The 18,517-nt window shown below is 56.0% G+C and overlaps 1 protein-coding gene across 2 annotated transcripts; it reads left to right on the top strand.

Annotated features, from left to right (window-relative positions):
* Positions 1-786: 786 nt before the first annotated feature.
* On the top strand, positions 787-16,934 carry LSM4 (LSM4 homolog, U6 small nuclear RNA and mRNA degradation associated). Of its 2 annotated transcripts, XM_063658474.1 has the most exons (6): positions 787-893; positions 1,250-1,712; positions 8,688-8,729; positions 11,103-11,201; positions 13,965-14,148; positions 16,301-16,934. In XM_063658474.1, the coding sequence occupies exons 2-6, from the start codon at positions 1,710-1,712 to the stop codon at positions 16,390-16,392; spliced, it is 420 nt and encodes a 139-aa protein (XP_063514544.1). In that variant the 5' UTR covers positions 787-893; positions 1,250-1,709; the 3' UTR covers positions 16,393-16,934. The 2 variants fall into 2 exon arrangements, with proteins under 2 accessions (XP_063514544.1, XP_063514543.1); XM_063658473.1 differs by lacking the exon at positions 787-893 and having other exon boundaries at positions 1,519-1,712; positions 13,965-16,934.
* The last annotated feature ends 1,583 nt before the right edge of the window (positions 16,935-18,517 follow it).

The raw sequence follows: 18,517 nt of genomic DNA, 5'->3' as shown, positions 1-18,517 counted from the left end.
TTCAATGTCAGTATATGAAGATTGTCTTCATTCCTTTTTATAGCTGTATTACTCCATTATTTGGTCACGTTGGGTTTCTTTCAGTCTCTCGACATTATGAATAATGTCAATAAATAGCATCAGTCATTAAAAAACGAGGCTGGGCGTGGTGAGTCATGCCTGGAATCCCAGCACTTTGGGAGGCCAAGGGGGAAGGATCACTTGAGGTCAGGAGTTCGAGTCCAGCTCCTGGCCAACATGGTGAAACCCCGTCTCTACTAAATATACAAAAATTAGCTGGGCATTGTGGCATGTGCCTGTAATCCTAGCCACTCGGGTGGCTGAGGCAGAAGAATCCCTTGAACCCAGGAGGGAGGGGCTGCAGTGAGCTGAGATCGCACCACTGCACTGCAGCCTGGGTGACAGAATGAGACTCCATCTCAAAAAAAAAAAAGAATAGGGTCTTCGCAGATGTAATTAAAGATCTTGAGATGACATTATCCTGAAATTTATGGTGGACTTAATAAGAGAAAGGAGTGTCCTTATAAGAAAAAGGAGCGGCTGGGCTTGATGGCTCATGCCGGTAATCCCAGCATTTGGGAGGCAGAGGAGGGAGGATTGCTTGACCCCAGGAGTTCGAGACCAGCCTGGACAACATAGGGAGACCCTGTCTCTACTACAAAAAAAAAAAAAAAAAAAGAGAAATACATTTGAGACTCAGAGACACACAGAGAAGGCCAAGTGACGACAAAGGCAGAACGCGGAAGGCTGCATCAACAAGCCAAGAACTCCAAGGATTCCCAGCAGCCACCGGAACCCAGGAGAAGGCAGAGGACACACAGATTGTCCTCAGAGCCTCCAGAGGGAGCCAACCCTGCTGATAACCTCATTTCATTATTCTGGTCTCCTGAATTGTGAGAAAATCACGTTCTGTTGTTTTAAAACTCGCAGTGTGTGGGCATTTGTTACAGCAGGCCCCAGGAAATTAATAGCATTCGCCTATTTACTTTGTTTACTGTCTGCCTCCCTGAGGGCCACGAATTTTGTGTTTTGTTCATTTCTGTGAGCAGAAGCAGGCACAGAGTAGGTAATAAGTACTTAATGTGTGCTAGACGCTGTTTTAAGTGCTTTTACATAGTTTCATTCATTTCATCCTTATAGTAAGCAACGTTTTGGAGTAGACACTACTATTTACAGGGAGCAAACTGAGGCCCCGAGGGTCGTGGTCAGGATTCCAACCTACTAAATGATGTTCCCTGGATAATTACAGAATCAGAAAACTAGGAGTCCGAAGGGCAACATCAGGCACGTCCCAATCACCACGAAGCCTCGATTTCTCTCTCGACTGCGAACGAAAGGCATTAACTGGCTTTGCCCACAGCGTGGAGCCCAGGAGACCGACAAAGGTTTCACCTGCGCACGCGTTTCCCCACAATGCACCCCGCGCCGGCGCGCGTTGCTCCGCCCCCTTTTGTATTACAAGCCGCGGCACTTTACGGCTCTCTTCCTCTTGCCTCCGGCGGTAACACGGCCCGCCCCGCCCCTTTCGCCCAGCGGGCCCCGCCCTGCTCCGCGTGGATTGGTTGACAGCCCTTCGAGCCCGGTGCTGACTGGCTTGCGTCTCTGCCACTTTCTTTCAGCTTAGTGGCGCGCGGCGCGGCGACGACCGCCGGGAGCGTGTGCAGCGGCGGCGGCGGAAGTGGCCGGCGAGCCCGGTCCCCGCCGGCACCATGGTGAGGGCAGGGCAACGGCGGGGTCTCACCGGGAGGCGGGAACAGCAGTCGGGGGAGCCCTGCGGGCGGGCGCTGTGGGCTGGGTTGGCGCGGGGCGAATGTAAGGTCCGAGCCTCGAGTCCCGCCCCCCGGCACGAGGCTGGGAAACTGAGGCTGGAGACTGCAGGTGGCTCAACCACGTTCGTGTCTGGGCTTTAGGGTTGCACGGACTTGTATCCACAGTACAGTGGCCTCCCCTTAGTTAGTTTTCCCAGTTTGCAGGGGGGGAAACTGAAGTAAAAAAAGGGTGGGGATCCGCCAGATGCAGCAGAGAGTTTTTGGGCTGGGAAGGGGTCCCTTACGCTTCGGGCCCAGTCTGACTTCCCTGATTGAAAACTAGAGTGCTGGGAAGTAGGGGGCCAGTCTGAGTTGTGAAACTTAGTTTTAGGAATTTCAGAGTTTGCAAGATGCTAGCAGCACAGCCTCCTAGGCCTCTTGTTTTCTGGCTGAAAAGCAGGCCTGGTGCTGGGGTGTGGTGTTTCTCCTTGGGTCACATAGCATGTCATTCCAGCGGAAGGGGGCGTCTTGAGCCAGGGGTGGACAAAGTACATTCTCCCATTACAAAGAAGGAAAAATTGCGGCCCAGGTCTCTGCAGGGCCACATTGTTTATGATTCTGGAAGTTCTGGATCTAGGCTAGAAAGTGCCCGTGTCCCCCAGTGTGCAGATCGGAAGAGGAATTCAGAGCTGGGGGTTTCCTGGCGCATCAGCATCTGGCCCTTCTTTTTTCAATGAGAAACCAAGGCCCTTGTTGGGGATGTGACTTCCAAACTCTGTGAGACAGTGGGAGATTCAGTAACCAGGAGGGTCCGTCCCCCAGGGGTGGCTGCATCAGAACTGTGGATTAGTAAGAACTCCCTAAATCCGGCTGGTCGGTGTGTAACCACCCAACGGGTTCACCTTGCCTGGTTCCTAGACAAAGCCGATTTATCAAGACAGGAGAATTGCAATGGAGAAAGAGTATTTCACACAGAGCCAGCTGTGCAGGAGACCGGAGTTTCATTATTGCTCAAATCAGTCTCCCCTGAGCATTAGGGGATCTGAGTTTTTAAAGATAATTTGGCGGGTGGGGGCTCAGGAAGTGGGGAGTGCTGATTGGTTGGAGCTTCCTGAGGTTGGAGATGGAGTCATTGACAGGGGTGTTGAAGTGAGGTTTTCTTGCTGTCTTCTGTTGCTGGGTGGGATCGCAGGACTGGTTGAGCCAGATTACTGGTCTGGGTAGTGTCAGCTGATCCGTCAAGTACAGGGTCTGCAAAATATCTCAAGCACTGATCTTAGATTTTATAATAGTGATGTTATCCCAAGGAGCAATTTGGGGAGGTTCAGACTCTTGCAGCCAGAGGCTGTATGACCCCTAAATGGTAATTTCTAATGTTGTAGCTTATTTGTTAGTCCTACAAAGACAGACTGGTCCCCAGGCAAGAAGAGGGTCTTTTCGGGAAAGGGCTATTACCAGTTTTGTTCCAGAGTCAAACTATAAACTAAATCCCTTCCCAACGTTAGTTCGGCCTAGGCCCAGGAATAAGCAAGAACGGCGTAAGGGTTAGAAGCACGATGGAGTCGGTTAGGTCTGATCTCTTTTCACTGTCATAATTTCCTCAGTTAACGATTTTTGCAAAGGCGATTTCAAGTGCAAGGATTCAGAGAGCCTGTCCCTCTCTGCCGTGTACTTAGAGGGCAGAGTTGGCATGTAAGACTGGGCAGAGCTGGAAGGATCCATCCCTGTGTTAAGTTTTGTGGAAGCAGGATCTTCGTTTTTCTTCTGACCAGATTCCCAGTGTGTAGAACGGTGTGTGGGCAAAGTATGAACTCATTCATTCAGCCCCTTCCCACCTTCTGAACATCCAGGGTCCTGGCTGTCCAGCTGTTTCCTGGAGGAGTGGCCGGGAATGGACAAGGCATCACAGGATACACACTTCCAGTTCCCTGTCGTCAGGGCAGGGCCAGAAGGAGTGGCCTAGGTTAGCAGCCGGGATGGGCAGTCCTGGACAGCTTCCTGAATTAGGAGGCACTGGGTTTAGGTCCTTGTGGATCTAGACCTGAGAACCAGATTCCAGATGCTCCAAGAAAGCCCAGAGAAACGAATTCTCTTTTCTGAATTTTCTTGTGACCTTCCCTAAACCAGGGTGGGGCCTCTCCCATCACACTTGGCACTTTTTTCTTTTTCTATTTCATTTTATTTATTTTTTTGAGACAGAGTCTTGTTTTGTCGCCCAGGCTGAAGTGCAGTGGTGCAGTCTCAGTTCACTGCAACCTCCACCTCTCAGAGAGAGCGATTCTCCTACCTCAACCTCCCAAGTAGCTGGGATTACAGGCACGCACCACCACACCTGGATAATTTTTGTATTTTCAGTAGAGATTGGGTTTCACCATGTTGGCCAGGCTAGTCTTGAACCCCTGACCTCAGGTGATCCACCCACCTTGGCCTCTCAAAGTGGCTGTGATTACAGGCGTGAGCCACTGCACTCTGCACTTTTTTTGTTTTTTGGAGCTGAGCTCTCACTCTGTCATCCAGGCTGGAGTGCAGTGGCACAATCACTGCAGCCTCAACCTCACCGGCCCAAGTGATCCTCGCACCTCACCTCAGCCTCCCAAGTAGCTGGAACCACAGGCATGCGTCACTAAACCTGGCTAATTTTTACATTTTTTGTAGAGACAAAATCTTGCTGTGTTGCCCAAGCTGGTCTCATACTCCTGGGCTCAAGCGATCCTCCCACCTCAGCCTCCCAAAGTGCTGTGATTACAGGCGCTAGCCACTGTGCCCGGCCTCACCTGGCACTTTGATGTATCTTAAGATTTTGAGGATCCACCCCTTCCTCTGACCTCTTTCTCCAACAGACTTTGGAGATGAGAATGTAGGAGAAATCAAGATATATGGTCACAGCCCCAGGCCATTGCAGCCTTGGAGGGCCTGGGAGTCAGGCAGCTCCCTGTCCTGCAGCCACTCCTTCCCTACCTGTGGGGTGGGGCGAGTGTTCTGCCTTCCCTGCATGCCGCCCTGGGTGGTGTGTGCATTTTTCTCGTGTATTTATTCAGCAAATATTTACCGAGTCCCTCTCATGTGCCTGGCCTTGTGCTTGGCCGTGGACAAAGTCCACACCCACTTTGAGTGTTCCAGTCTAGCGAGGGACACAGGTAATAAACAAGGTAATTAAAGACTGGCTGCATCCTATGATGGAAACAAACACCCATGAGGCAGAGGGTGGCCATTAAGAGGGCCTGGCCAAAGGAGGTGACGTTTCAGCAGCCACGGGAAGGTCTGGGGAAGGTCACCCCAGGCAGAGGCAATAGCAGAAGCAAAGGTCAGGTGGCAGGAATGGGTGTGGCGGCCAGTGTGGCAGAGCCTCTCTGCCTTGACTCTATAGCCGGCCTGGGGAGCGTTGTGAGTGGGTCTGCACCAACCCTATTTGGGTTTTTTTTTTTTTTTTTTTTTTTTTTTTGAGACAAAGTGTCACTGTCACCCAGGCCGGAGTGCAGTGGCACGATCTCAGCTCACTGCAGCCTCTGCCTCCTGGGTTCAAGCGATTCTTCTGCCTCAGCCTCCCAAGTAGCTGGGACTACAGGTGTGCACCACCATGCTTGGCTAATTTTTGTATTTTTAGTAGAGATGGGGTTTCGCCATATTGGCCAGGCTGGTCTCGAACTCCTGACCTCGTGATCCACCCACCTCGGCCTCCCAAAGTGCTGGGATTACAGGCATGAGCCACAGCTCCTAGCCAGTCTTTCTTTTGTTTTTGTTTTTTTTTTTTTGAGACAGTCTCGCTCTGTTGCCCAGGCTGGAGTGCAGTGGCGTAATCTTGGCTCACTGCAACCTCTGCCTCCGGTTTCAAGCCATTCTCCTGCCTCAGCCTCCTGAGTAGCTGGGATTACAGGCGCCTGCCACCACGCCCAGCTAATTTTTGTATTTTAGTAGAGATGGGGTTTTGCCATGTTGGCCAGGCTGGTCTGGAACTCCTGACCTCAGGTGATCTGCCCGCCTCAGCCTCCCAAAGTGCCGAGATTATAGGTGAGAGCCGCCGTGGCTATCCCACCAGCTCTCTTTGTTTCTCAGATGTTCTTTCTGCTGATTTTTGGATGGGACTGCAGGTGACAGGCTAGGAGGCCGTGGGTCCTCCCAGGCTGTGCTATTGGTCGCTGAGACCAGGTGGTGGCCGGAGAGGGTCTGCCACTGGCATGGAAGGTGTGACTACAGGCCACCTGCTGACAGTAGGGCATCTGCCTCTGGGCAGCTTTGCCAGGGCCTTGCTGGATGTCCCTGGGCAGGTCACTTCTGCTGTGGGCGCTAGCGCGTCTTCTGCAGAATGAGAGGTGGGCCTTTAAGGGCTAGCCTGACCTTTGCCCCTTCCCTGGTGATCCAGGAGGAGGTCCGAGGTCCCGTTCCTGTTACGGACTAGAGAAAGAAAACAGGCTTGCTGAGGAAAACCCACGGCTTCTTCACAGTAAAGGGCGACCTGGGCATGGGACCCGTGTGCCAGTCTGTGGCTCATGTGTTTTCTCTGTGGCTGGTGGCACCCAGTCAGACGCACACCCAGCCGCCCGCAGCCCTCCTCCCCTGCCTCTCCAAGCAGCTGCCCCAGGGCCACATGGCCCCTTCTTCCCCCTTATCTGGCTCTTCCAGGAAGCCGGTGCAGGAAGTGGGCTTGGGCCTGGCTTCCTGCTGGCACCGACCTCCCCTGGGCAGCTCTTCTCAGGAAGGGGCTGTGGGATGTAGGATTCCCTCCCCAACCCCTTCCTTTCATGGAGGAGCCACCCCGCCAGGGTCGAGGGCCATTTCCGGCCTCCACGGGAAGAGGCCTTCAAGTTCACACCCCCTGGAAAAGCAGCCACCCTGTGGATTAGGGTGGTGGCCAGGGCAGGACTCCCAGCAAAGGCATCTGGGGTCAGGGCCACCTGGAATTCCAGTCACCAGGACAGGGCTAGGTGAAGCCTCTGTCCCGTGAGGCACTGTCTCGTTATCAGGGCCCCTTGGTGCTCGGGCCTTCCTCATGGCAGTACTAGAACGGGCATGTTATAGGACCCCGCACCCAGGCACAGCCCTGCGTCACCCGAGGCAGCTCCCAGTGTACGGGTTGAGTTTTCTGTTTCCAAAATGAAAGTTGATTTTCCCCCCAGTAATAGAAATACTACGTACTTGACATAATAAAGAAATTCAGTAATGATGGAAAAAAACATCTTGAAACCAGGCGTGGTGGTGCATACCTATAATTCCAGCTACTTGAGAGCTTGAGCTGGGAGGATTCCCTGAGGCCAAGAGTTCAAAACCAGCTTGGGTAATATAGTAAAACCCTGTCGCCACCAAAAAAAAAAACCTTGAAAGTTCACCTTACCTGGTGACTTCCTGTCTTTGAAAACCCAGTTCAGGGCCAGGCGCGGTGGCTCACGCCTGTAATCCCAGCACTTTGAGAGGCCAAGGCAGGCGGATCACGAGGTCAGGAGATTGAGACCATCCTGGCTAACATGGTGAAACCCTGTCTCTACTAAAAATACAAAAAAAAAAAAAAAGCCGGGTGTGGTGGCGGGCGCCTGTAAGTCCCAGCTACTCGGGAGGCTGAGGCAGAAGAATGGCATGAACCCAGGAGGCAGAGCTTGCAGTGAGCCGAGATCGTGCCACTGCACTCCACCTGGGCAACAGAGCGAGACTCTGTCTCAAAAAAAAAAAAAAAAAAAACCCAGTTCAGGCGGGGGGTGATGGCTCATGCTGTTACTCCAGCCCTTTGGGAGGACCAGGCAAGCAGATCATTTGAGGTCAGGAGTTCAAGACCAGCTTGGCCAACATGGAGAAACCCCGTCTCTACTAAAAATACAAAAATTAGCTGGGCATGGTGGCGCACCCCTATAATCCCAGCTACTTGGGAGGCTGAGGCGGGAGGATCACTTGAACCCAGGAGGTGGAAGTTGCAGTGAGCCAAGATCACACCACTGCACTCCAGCCTGGGTGACAGGCTTGCTTCCCAGGCTCAAGCAATCCTCCTGCCTCAGCACCCAAGTAGCTGGGACTACAGATGCGCGCCACCATGCCCAGCAAAGTTTTGTATTTTTAGAGCAAGACTTCATCTAAAAAAGTAAAAATAAAACCAGCTCAGATGTGGCCTTCTCTGATGGGATTGACCCCTGCAGTGGGAGCTGGCGGTGTCAGTCTTGGGCCAGTTGGGGCTGCCCTGCAAGGCATGGGCTTGTGCTTGCTTCAGACAGACAGGACCAGGCCAGCTCTGTCTCCTCCTAGCTCCATAGTACTGGGCAAGTTCCTCGGTTTCCAAGCTGTAGTGTCCTCAGCTCCATACTCAGAGTAACCTCATCAACATGGATGCATCTCAGAGATACCAGTTTGAGCTTAAAATACAAGCATTAGGGTAGGCACGGTGGCTCATGCCTGTAATCCCAGCACTTTGGGAAGCCGAGGCGGGTGGATCACCTGAGGTCTGGAGTTTGAGACTAGCCTGGCCAACATGGTGAAACCCCGCCTCTACTAAAAATACAAAAATTTTCTGGGTGTGGTGATGCATGCCTGTTGTCCCCAGCTGCTTGGGAGGCTGAGAGGCTGAGGCAAGCTGCTTGTGAGGCTTGAACACGGGAGGTGGAGGTTGCAGTGAGCCGTGATCATGCCACTGCACTCCAGCCTGGGTGACAGAGTGAGACTCCGTCTCAAAAAAAAAAAAAAAAAAATTTGACCAGAGTGTTCAGCACCAAGAGCAGGTGGTGGCCACCTACGGGAGTAGGGAGGGTGTGTGAGGCTTTTCTTCCTAATCTGAGAGGCAGGTGTGTGTTCCGGGGCTGGGCAGAGTGAGGAAATGGCATTTCCGGCAGGGGGGTGATTGACACGCACTCCTGTGCCCCCTCAACCGCACCGCACCGTCTACGAGTCGTGGGTGAGACTCAAGACCAGAGCTCCCAGGCGCTGGTCAAACAGACAAATCATGTGGCTTTATTTGCCTTTCAGCTTCCCTTGTCACTGCTGAAGACGGCTCAGAATCACCCCATGGTGAGTACTCAGTGGTCTGGGACAGCCTGTTTGAGAGGGTGCCAGCCTCAGCACAGGGGCGGTGGCTGAGCAGACGGCTTCCTGGCCTGCCTGGCCACCAGAATGGCAGCTCGCTCTCTTCTCCCTCCCCAGGAGTGTCCACACTCCTGTCATTTTTGCTGCTTGTAAGAGTAATAAATACATACTTATTAAAAATTTAATGGGCCAGTTGCAGTGGCTCGCGCCTGTAATCCCAGCACTTTGGGAGGCCGAGACAGGAGGGTCGCTTGAGCTCAGAGTTCAAGATCAGCCTGGGCAAGAAGAAAAACTTAAAATTTAGCCAGATGAGGTGGTGTGTGCCTATAGTCACAGCTATTCAGGAGACTGAGGCAAGAGAATTGACTGATCCCAGGAGTTTGAGGCTGCAGTGAGCTATGATCATACCACTGCGTTCTAGTCTGAGCGACAGAGTGAGAACTTGTCTCTAAAAAAAGAAAAAGAAAATTAATGAGGTGGAAGGATCACTTGAGCCCTGGAGTTCAAACCCAACCTGGGCAATATAGCAAGACCCTGTCACTTAAAAAAATAAAAAGAACTTCAGGTTGGGCGTGGTGGCTCAGGCCTATAATTCCAGCACTTTGGGAGGCTGAGGCTAGAGGATGGCTTGAGCCCAGGAGTTCGGAGACCAGCCTGGGCAACATGGAGAAACCACGTCTCTCCATAAAATGTAAAAATTAGCTGGGTGTAGTGGCGTGCACCTGTGGTTCCAGTTAGCTGGGAGCCTAAGGCAGGAGGATCACCTGAGCCTGAGGCGTTTGAGGTTGCAGGTCGCTGGGTGACAATGAGACCCTGTCTCCAAAAATGATAATATTGGCTGGGTGTGGTGGCTCATGCCTGTAATCCCAGCACTTTGGGAGGCCAAGGCGGGCAGATCATGAGATCAGGAGATTGAGACCATCCTGGCTAACATGGTGAAACCCCGTCTCTACTAAAAATACAAAAAAATTAGCCGGGCGTGATGGCGGGCACCTGTAGTCCCAGCTACTTGGAAGGCAGAGGCAGGAGAATGGCATGAACCCGGGAGGTGGAGCTTCCCTTCTCTACTAAAAAATTAGCTGGGTGTGATGGCAGGCGCCTGTAATCCCAGCTACTTGGGAGGTTGAGGCAGGAGAATCACTTGAACCTGGGAGGCAGAAGTCGCGGTGAGCTGAGATCACACCATTGCACTCCAGTCTGAGCAACAACAGAGAGACTTCATCTCAAAAGAAAAACTCAGCCTTGGACTGAGTGCGGTGGCTAATGCCTATAATCCCAGCACTCCGGGAGGCCAAGACAGGAGGATCACTTGAGCCCAGGAGTTTGGGACCAGTCTGGGCAACAGTGAGACCCCACTTCTACAAAAGGAAAGGAAATTAACCACGTGTGGTAGTGTGCGCTTATAGTCTCAGCTACTAGGGAAACTGAGGTGGGAGGATGCCTTGAGCCCAGGAGGTTGAGGCTGCAGTGAGCCATGATCACGACACTGCACTCCAGCCTGGGCAACAGAGCAAGACCCTGTCTCATAAAAGACACCAAAAAATCTCAGTCTTTTCCTAACAGCAGCATATCTTCAGAATGATGTGCTACTTATCTTTGTTTTCAAAACATACCAAAATAGATGAGTAATTATTGCAGTAAAAAACAGCATTTGTGGAACACCGAAGCCCAAATATCTGGTGTTGTGGGGGTGCCTGCCAGGACCAGCCCAACTGTGCCCACCTGGCCCCCAGCCACCGTGGATCAGTGGCCACCATCACCATTGTCTCACTTATTCCTTTAAACATTTCTGTGTTTCTTAGTTTTTTCTTTTTTTAAGACCAAGTGGCACTCTGTTGCTTAGGCTGGAGTGCAGTGGTGCGATCTCAGCTCACTGCAACCTCCACCTATCTCAACTCACTGCAACCTCCGCCTCCTGGGTTCAAACAGTTCTCCTGCCTCAGGCTCCCAAGCAGCTGGGACTACAGGCGCACACCACCATGCCCAGCTAATTTTTACATTTTTAGTAGAGATGGGGTTTCACCATGTTGGTCAGGATGGTCTCAATCTTTTGACCTCATGATCTGCCTGCCTCGGCCTCCCAAAGTGCTGGGATTACAGGCGTGAGCCACCGTGCCCGGCCCAGTATCATTTTTTAATTGCACAAAGGTTGGCATCATGATAGACTGTCTAACCGCCAGCAAAGTGTATAGCGGAGGCAGAGCCTGTCGCCTGTAAGGAAGGCCATTTAGGGGTCTGGGAGCTGTGGGCTGAGGCCCGGAGGTGGTGGTCCGTCTCAGGGCAGAGCTACACCTCCCGGGGGGCCCATGGCGCAGGGCTCCAGGGCTACAGCCAACCTCTGGCCTGTCTCTCTTCTAGTTGGTGGAGCTGAAAAATGGGGAGACGTACAATGGACACCTGGTGAGCTGCGACAACTGGATGAACATTAACCTGCGAGAAGTCATCTGCACGTCCAGGGTGGGTGCTGTGCCCACCAACGGGGGTGGGATGCAGGGGGTGCACACTCAGCCTCCTCCCTCCCTCCCTCCCTGGGCCTCATGGGAGGAGTCAGTGAGGGAGGCCGCCTAGGACTGCTCGTCCTGCCAGGGGTCAGTCGGGAGGGACAAGGCAGGGTGGGCTATGCCACCAAGTCCCCCAGTGTGCCCTGGACTTTGACCCTGTGGGAGACTTTCCTGCTGTGTGTCTGTTGGTGCCACCCCTGACCTGGAAGGACCTAGGCCTGGGGACTCCCTGTGGCTCAGGTTGGGGCAGCCCCCTCCAGGGGAGGCCCGAGACTCCCGGACTCTGCTGCCTTTAGTCCAGCCTGGATGTTACCTGGACTCTGCGGGCCATGGTAATGTGGCCCTGGGATGTCCGGGATGCCCAGGTCACAGTGGGCAGGAGCAGCGCCAGGGCCTGGTGGGCCAGGAGCCACCAGCCAGAGCCCAAGACCGGGAAGTGCCTGGCTAGGAACGCTGCTGGGTCGGCCGGGGCTGGAAGATGGTTCCCCTGACGTCACGGGCCTTCCCTGCCCCTGGGATGACCCACAGAGCACTGAGGAGGAGGTCAGGGATGGTGCTGAAGGCAGGGGCTCCCTTGGACTCCTCCCACCAACCTTCCCTGACCCCATCTATCTTGTCTCCCTGTGGGTGACAGCCCCCCCATGGTATAGGGAGGAAACTGCTGGGGAGCTTGGAGTGCCTGCCTGGGGTCACCTTGACAGGACAACAGGGCTCAAGGGGGGAGGCGCTTCTTCCTGAAGTGGCCGTATCTTGCCCTGACCGCCACCCCCACCTGGGACTGGGCCTCTCATCAGCACAGGGCTGAGCGGGGTGGGGACAGGTGGTGAGGCTGCTGTGCAGCAGCGCTAGAAGCTCTAGGAGCTACTTGCTGGGTTTCGTGCCATAGCTTGTTGGAGGGCGTGTGGGTGGGTCCAGTCTGGCTCTGTCGGATGGTGCCTTGGTGCAGAACCGCGTGCTTCCCATCTGCGGCCAGCGGGGCTCTGTCCACTTCCGGCATTGGAATCACCAGGTGTGTTGCGTGCGTGAGCATGTGTGGTCTTGTGGACACCTCCAGGTCCTAGATATGAGAAGCCTGTTAATTCAGAGGCTGCGTGGTCTCCAGGGGTTGGTTTGGCCTCTGCCTCCAGCTTCGAGTGGACGGGTGGCTTTCCCTGAGCAACCTGCCTCTGTGGCCGGGCGGTGATGCTGCCGTTACATGTGGCTGGGAGGAGAGGCGATGGGAACTCACATCGTCCCCATCTAAGTGGGGCCCTCCCTCCCTCAGAGGCAGGCCGCAGGATACAGAGACCCCGGGCTGAGAGACCTCTGGAGCGCTGTGGGCAGGAGGCAGGGGCCTCACTGCAGTGAGCTCAGGCCCTGCCCAGGTTCTTGCACGAGGAAGCCTCTGGGCCCTGCCTGGGAGAGCTGGGCGCCAAGCCACCTGCCCAGGCCCTGATCCCCCACAGAACCATAGTGTGTCTGCCCCACGAGCCCTTGAGGGGTTCCTGGGAGAGTGAGCACCCAAAGGGGCTGTTCCTCCCCGCCCAGTGCTAGGCCAGGCCACACCCATCCAGGTGTGGAGGAGAGTATCTGACAGGAGGACTTGGGGATTCGGGCAGGTAAGGCCTTTTGGGGGCCAAAGTTAGCCAGATGAGAAGTGGGAAAACCGCGTGCAAAGTTCTGGGGGTAAGCCCATGGCATGTGTTCTGGAAACAGAAAGTTCCATCTGGAGGGAGTGTCGTTGGGCTGGGAGAGGACCGCCAGGGCGGGGCAGGATCTCAGGCCCTAGAGAGCCCTGCTGAGGTTCTTAGACCTTGCCCCCAGGCCAGAGGGGGCCCTGGGTGGGTTCCAAGCTGGAAGATACTGTGATCTGACTTTAAAGGGCATCGGGGGCAAAGGCCATCCAGGCGTCGTGCGTGGGTCTGTCCAGGAACCTGGGCGGTGGGGCGGGGCTGGGAAACTGATACGGTAGGAATGGCCCTGGCCCCTGCTAATCCCTCGATCTGTCCCAGTGGGGGCCTCGGAGGCATTGCAGCATGAGTCTGTGACTTTGCAAGACCCCCATTTCTCCAGTCTCGGTTAGCTCTCCTAAAACTGGCATTGCTGGGAGCCGCCCTTGAGCCACCCTGGCAGGACCCAAGTCCCCCCATTCCCCACCCCTCTTCACCCACCACACTAGGCCTGTAGCTTGCTCGCATGTCCCTGCACCCAGTTCAGGCCCAGTCAGGAGATACTTGGATGAATGAATGAGTCAGGGCACATAGAGAGGCTTCCAGAAGTGAGGTGGGGCTGGGGCAGGAGGAGGAGTAGCTGGGCTTCAGCTGTGTCTGGTGCACAGGGAGGCCCCCACCCGCTCTGGGCTTCGGGCTGCAGGTGAAGAACCCCAACCAGAGAGAGCCCCATCCCAGGCTGGAGGGAGCCCCAGTCAGCCACTCCTGAGCCAGGCCCACGGACAGAGGATAGGAGCCAATCTTCCTTGTGCGTGCACAGCGGGGGCTGCGCCTACCGCACCCACCCTTGCTCCTGGGTGAAGGATTGCCTGGGGTCAGGAGAGATCCTGCCTGCAGGGTGGACCCCTTGCCATGTATGTCCCGGGACTGAGACTGTGCAGCTTGCAGGGGTGGTACAGGGTGCAAGCTGGGTGGGATCTGCAGGGCCTCCCGCAGATCTGAGACCCCGCTCCCAGGGCTGGGCCAGACGGCCTGGTGATAAGTTAGTAACCTGCTCCCCTTCCCCGCAGGATGGGGACAAGTTCTGGCGGATGCCCGAGTGCTACATCCGCGGCAGCACCATCAAGTACCTGCGCATTCCCGACGAGATCATCGACATGGTCAAGGAGGAGGTGGTGGCCAAGGGCCGCGGCCGCGGGGGCCTGCAGCAGCAGAAGCAGCAGAAAGGCCGCGGCATGGGCGGCGCTGGCCGAGGTGGGTCTCCCCTCTCCAGTGGATGTACCTGGGGTGGGAAGATAGCCACATGCGGCATCCCTCCTTCTTGGGGTTGGCCTTCTTGGCTGGTGCCCTCGCAAGCGCTGCCTCGGAGCCTCCCGACTCTCCCGGGCCCCCCTCCTGGTCCTTGGCCATGAGCCGAGGCCCAGGCAGAGGAGCCCTGAGACCTGGGACTCAGCCCTCCTCTCACTGCACCTCCTGGCGGTCCTCAGGGCACATCAAGTCACCTCCCTAAGCCTCAGTTTCCCCTCTGAGAGGGTCTGGTGGTGCCCATCTGTCCAGGCCGCTGGCAACTCCACTTGGGACCTGGTGTGGGGCCCTTTCCCTGCCGTGGCTCCATCCAGAGCCAAGGTCGCCTGCCCCCACCAGAGATGATGAATTGGCATAAAATTCCATTTGTTAGGCCCAGGGGCCATCTGTAGCCCCTGCCCCTCCTCACCTCTCTGTCCCCAGCTCTGTGTTCTTGGGGGGACCTGGGCTTTGCTTCTTCCATCCGTGGGTACTGCGTGTGTGCTGGGCTCAGGTGCCAGCCTGGGGGCTTGCAGCACGGCATGGCTGCCCCCGGAAGGCCCCAGGCGCCAATTCTGAGTGCAGGCTCACGAGGTGGTCAGGAGTGAGCCCGAGGGAGGGGCAGGGATAGTACTCCAGGCAGGGAGCTTTGGGGATCTCAGGGTGGGTGGGGCCTCTGGGGTCCCAGGCCTGGCTCCTTCCCAGTACTTGGGGTCAAGGTTGTTGAGAGAGTGGTTCGGGTCCTACCTAGGGAAGGAGGGGGTTTTCTCTGGCTGCTCTGCAGGAAGCCACGGGGCCACGGGGTGCAGATAGCAGCCTCGCAGTAACCCCCACCAGGCCGTGCACCCTGGCACAGCTGGTCCTGCCTGGTGAGAGGGGAGGTTGGTGGCCCAGGCCAGCGTTGGCCTCTGGTCTCTGTCCCCACAGGGCCTGGTGGCCCCTGGCTGGTGAGAGCCCTGACCTCTTAGATCCTCTGAATCTGGACTCCTGACCCCACCTTCACGGGGTTCAGGTCTGCAGAGTACACGGTGATTCCGGTTCCTGTTGGGGTCAGTCCTCCTGTCCCCAGACCTCCCTGGCCCACGGCTGAGCCTCTGAGCGGGCTCTGTGGAGGGCCTGAGCTATGCTGCCTGCAGCGCTGGCCTCTGGCCCCTGGCACCCAGCACATGGGCCGCAGGGCCAGCTCCTCTTGCTGGCCTTGCCTCTCCTGCTGTTTGAAGCTCCAGCTTTGATTTCCTCAAGCGTTCGTCCAGCTAGAAAGTTCTCTGAAACGGCTCCCTAGACAGGACTCACAGAGCTGGGGTCCCCGAGGGAGACGGAGAGGGAGGGATCAATGTTGGGTCCCGGCCTGCCCAGCCTGCTGCGTCCAGGCCTGGCCTGTGGTGGGGGTGGCGTGAAGAGGTGCTGGGCACACAGAGGGTGTGGGGACAGGCGTGCCCTGCGTGCAGCCTGCTCAGGATTACTGTAGGCGCCGCTGTAGCATCCACTCAGTCCCTGGGGCCCTCATCTCCTGGGACCCCCCCATCACCTCCCCAGTGGCCACGTGCTCTCACCTTAGGGGCTTCATGGAAAATGTCATTTGTCCTCATGGTCTATCTCTGTGGCCTCAGGCCTGCTGGGGAGTCCCCTCCCCTTCCCCATCCCTGGGGCTGGATACACAGAAATCCCTCTTTCTGTTTTCCTCCTGGCAGGTAGATGAGGGGCTGTGGGTGGTCCTGGAGCATGGGAGGCCCCCCCCAGGAAGCCCCCAGCCTGGCCTACTGCCCTGGTCTCTGCTCCACACCTCTCCTACCTCCTCCTCCTCCAGGAAGCCCTTCTGGCTTTGTCCTTTAGGAAGCCTGCCCCAGTCCCCAATGTTACTTAGTGTCCTCTGTCGCCTAGTCCCCCCCTGCATCCCTGGGGGCTGGGTCTAGTCCCATAATGAGGATGCCCTGGAGTTCCTGCCTTCCTCAGATGCTCTGCCCCACGGAGGAGATCCAGAGCACCCTCAGTCCCTACTTCACACATGAGGAAGCTGAGGCTGGGGACTTAGGTGACCTGGCCTAGAGTTTCAGGGCGCTGGGATCCTGTCGAAGGTCCCACCCACCTGGCTCTGCTGCAGCCCCCTCTCTCTGTCTTCTAGGTGTGTTTGGTGGCCGGGGCCGAGGTGGGATCCCGGGCACAGGCAGAGGCCAGCCAGAGAAGAAGCCTGGCAGACAGGCGGGCAAACAGTGAGCGCCCACCCAGACCGGGTTGCTGCGCCCCCTCCTGCCAGGGTGGCGATACTGCTCCACAGTCTCAGACGGATCTGCTCAGAAAGGAAGAGGCGGGAGCCAGGGGAAACCCCCTTTGTGTTTTGCGACCCTCCCTTTTAGGTGAAGCCCCTTTTTCTTGCTAAAACCGGCAATTCTCCGGTTGGAAATGTTACTTGGTGTTTTTGGTTTTGTGAAACGGCCGTCCCAAAGCTGGCTGGATTCCTGGAAGAGTCTGTGTTGAAGGCATCTTTCAACTCTGGTTCTCAGGGCAGCATTTTCCAGGCGGGTTTGTTTTGCATTTCTTGGAGCCTCTCTGAGCAGCGACCAGACGGGAGATTTTTATTTTAAGCTGTTCACGCCAGGACTGACAGCCTGCAGAGTTTCCTTGGGCGCGGCCCCAAAATTGCCTTCAAAACAAACCCGGGACGGTTGAAAGCCTTCGAACCCATGCAGGGGATGCCTCCGGCCCTGGCCCTTCGCTTCCTCTCTTGTGTTATGGAAATAAAAACAAATAAAACTACACACTGCACATCCACTGTTCCTTTTGAGCCTCTGGGTGCACCTAGCGGGTCTCCTGCCCTCTGTCCATCGCTGGGCTCTCAGGAAATCCCTGTTCCCGTAAGGGAAGCTTCCTTTTGAGAGTTCTCACCAGGCGTCAGCGGCACAGTGGGGCACTGATGTCCTTTTACAAAAGGCAAGACCAGCATCTGGACAGTGGGGGCTCTTGAGAGTACCCGGCGCCCCCCACACCAAGTTGTGCTATAACCCTCTCCCCTCTGTGGAGATGTTAATGCTGAGGGGTGTGTGGGGAGGGAAGTCCCAGGCAGGGGCCACGCATGGTCCCCATCACCCCCTCCCGTGTGGCATGGGCTCCATCATCTATCCTCATCTGTCCACACTGGCGTTCACACAGAGAAGATGGGACAGGAATCCCCTCAGAAGATGCTCATGGAAGATTCTCACGAGGCTCCTGCCCCCTTTCTGAGCCAGGCCGGGCTTGTCACACCTCGGGCGCGCACCGAGACACTGAGTCAGTGCTTTCGGGAAAGGCTCCGGGTAGCGTCTGCAGACCGTGAAGGAACCACAGGGAAGCCCTGAGCCAGGTAGCGGCCCGTCCCCCCGCATAGCCTTCTCTTCAGGGTCCCCGTTTGGAGACCTATTTTGAGAGGTGATTGGAATAAAAGTTCCTGTCTGTGAGGAACTCTTTTTCTTGAGTCTTCAGAGTTACTTGCCATTGTATAGATTTTGCATTTACAATATCCTAGCCTGGGATGCTCCTTGTGCGTGGGGTGGGGGACAGGGATGGATATCTGCTGTCGCCTGAATCCTCTCTGCAACAGCGGCACTTGATTGATGGTTAGAGCTGGGGCATGTGGGGTCCAGGCTGTGACCTGCCCTGAACCTCACAAACCCACCCCTTCAACACAGGCAGGGGCAGCGGTTGGGGGCCCAGGCCTGGAAGCCTTGGGATGCACCGGCCCACAGCACCCACTTGCCTGTTGGACAAGAGGTTTTTTTTTTTTTTTTTTTTGAGACGGAGTCTTGCTCTGTTGCCCAGGCTGGAGTGCAGTGGCGCAGTCTTGGCTCACTGCAACCCCTGCCTCCTGGGTTCAAGCGATTCTCTTGCCTTAGCCTCCTGAGTAGCTGGGATTACAGGTGTGTACCAACACAGACGGCTAATTTTTGTAGTTTTAGTACAGACACAGTTTCACCATGTTGGCCAGGCTGGTCTTGAACTCCTGATCTCAAGTGATCTTCCCACCTTGGCCTCCCAAAGTGCTGGGATTACAGGCATGAGCCACCGCGCCTGGTCGACAGGAGCATCTCTTGGCACATCCCATGCCCCTACAGGGTGGGCCGTGCAGGGGGCTGGGCTCGCAGGGTGAGGTGGGTGGGGCAATCTTCAGAGAAGGAGGGAAGGAAGGGTGGGGAGCAGGGAGGCCCCATTTGCAGCTCCTGCCCTTCGTCCTAGACTCACTGGCCCTTAGAGGCCTCTGGGGCTCTCCGAGGGGCCTGGGCTCCTTCCTCCCAGGGGTCGTGTGTGTGTCGAGGCGTGGATGAAATCCGGGAGCCCTGGGGTCAGGCGTCCTGGGAAGTTGGGATGG

The sequence above is a fragment of the Pongo pygmaeus genome, chromosome 20 (assembly GCF_028885625.2).
Source record: "Pongo pygmaeus isolate AG05252 chromosome 20, NHGRI_mPonPyg2-v2.0_pri, whole genome shotgun sequence".
Classification (NCBI taxonomy): Eukaryota; Metazoa; Chordata; class Mammalia; order Primates; family Hominidae; genus Pongo; species Pongo pygmaeus.
The sequence above is the reverse complement of the archived record's forward strand: the minus strand, read 5'-3'. Positions and strand labels throughout refer to the sequence as shown.

Bases quoted from the DNA above. Each gene is read 5' to 3' on its own strand.
- LSM4 (XM_063658473.1), top strand. The intron at 8,730-11,102 runs GTGAGTACTCAG...TCTCTCTTCTAG, and splicing joins CGGCTCAGAATCACCCCATG to TTGGTGGAGCTGAAAAATGG. The intron at 11,202-13,964 runs GTGGGTGCTGTG...CCTTCCCCGCAG, and splicing joins AAGTCATCTGCACGTCCAGG to GATGGGGACAAGTTCTGGCG.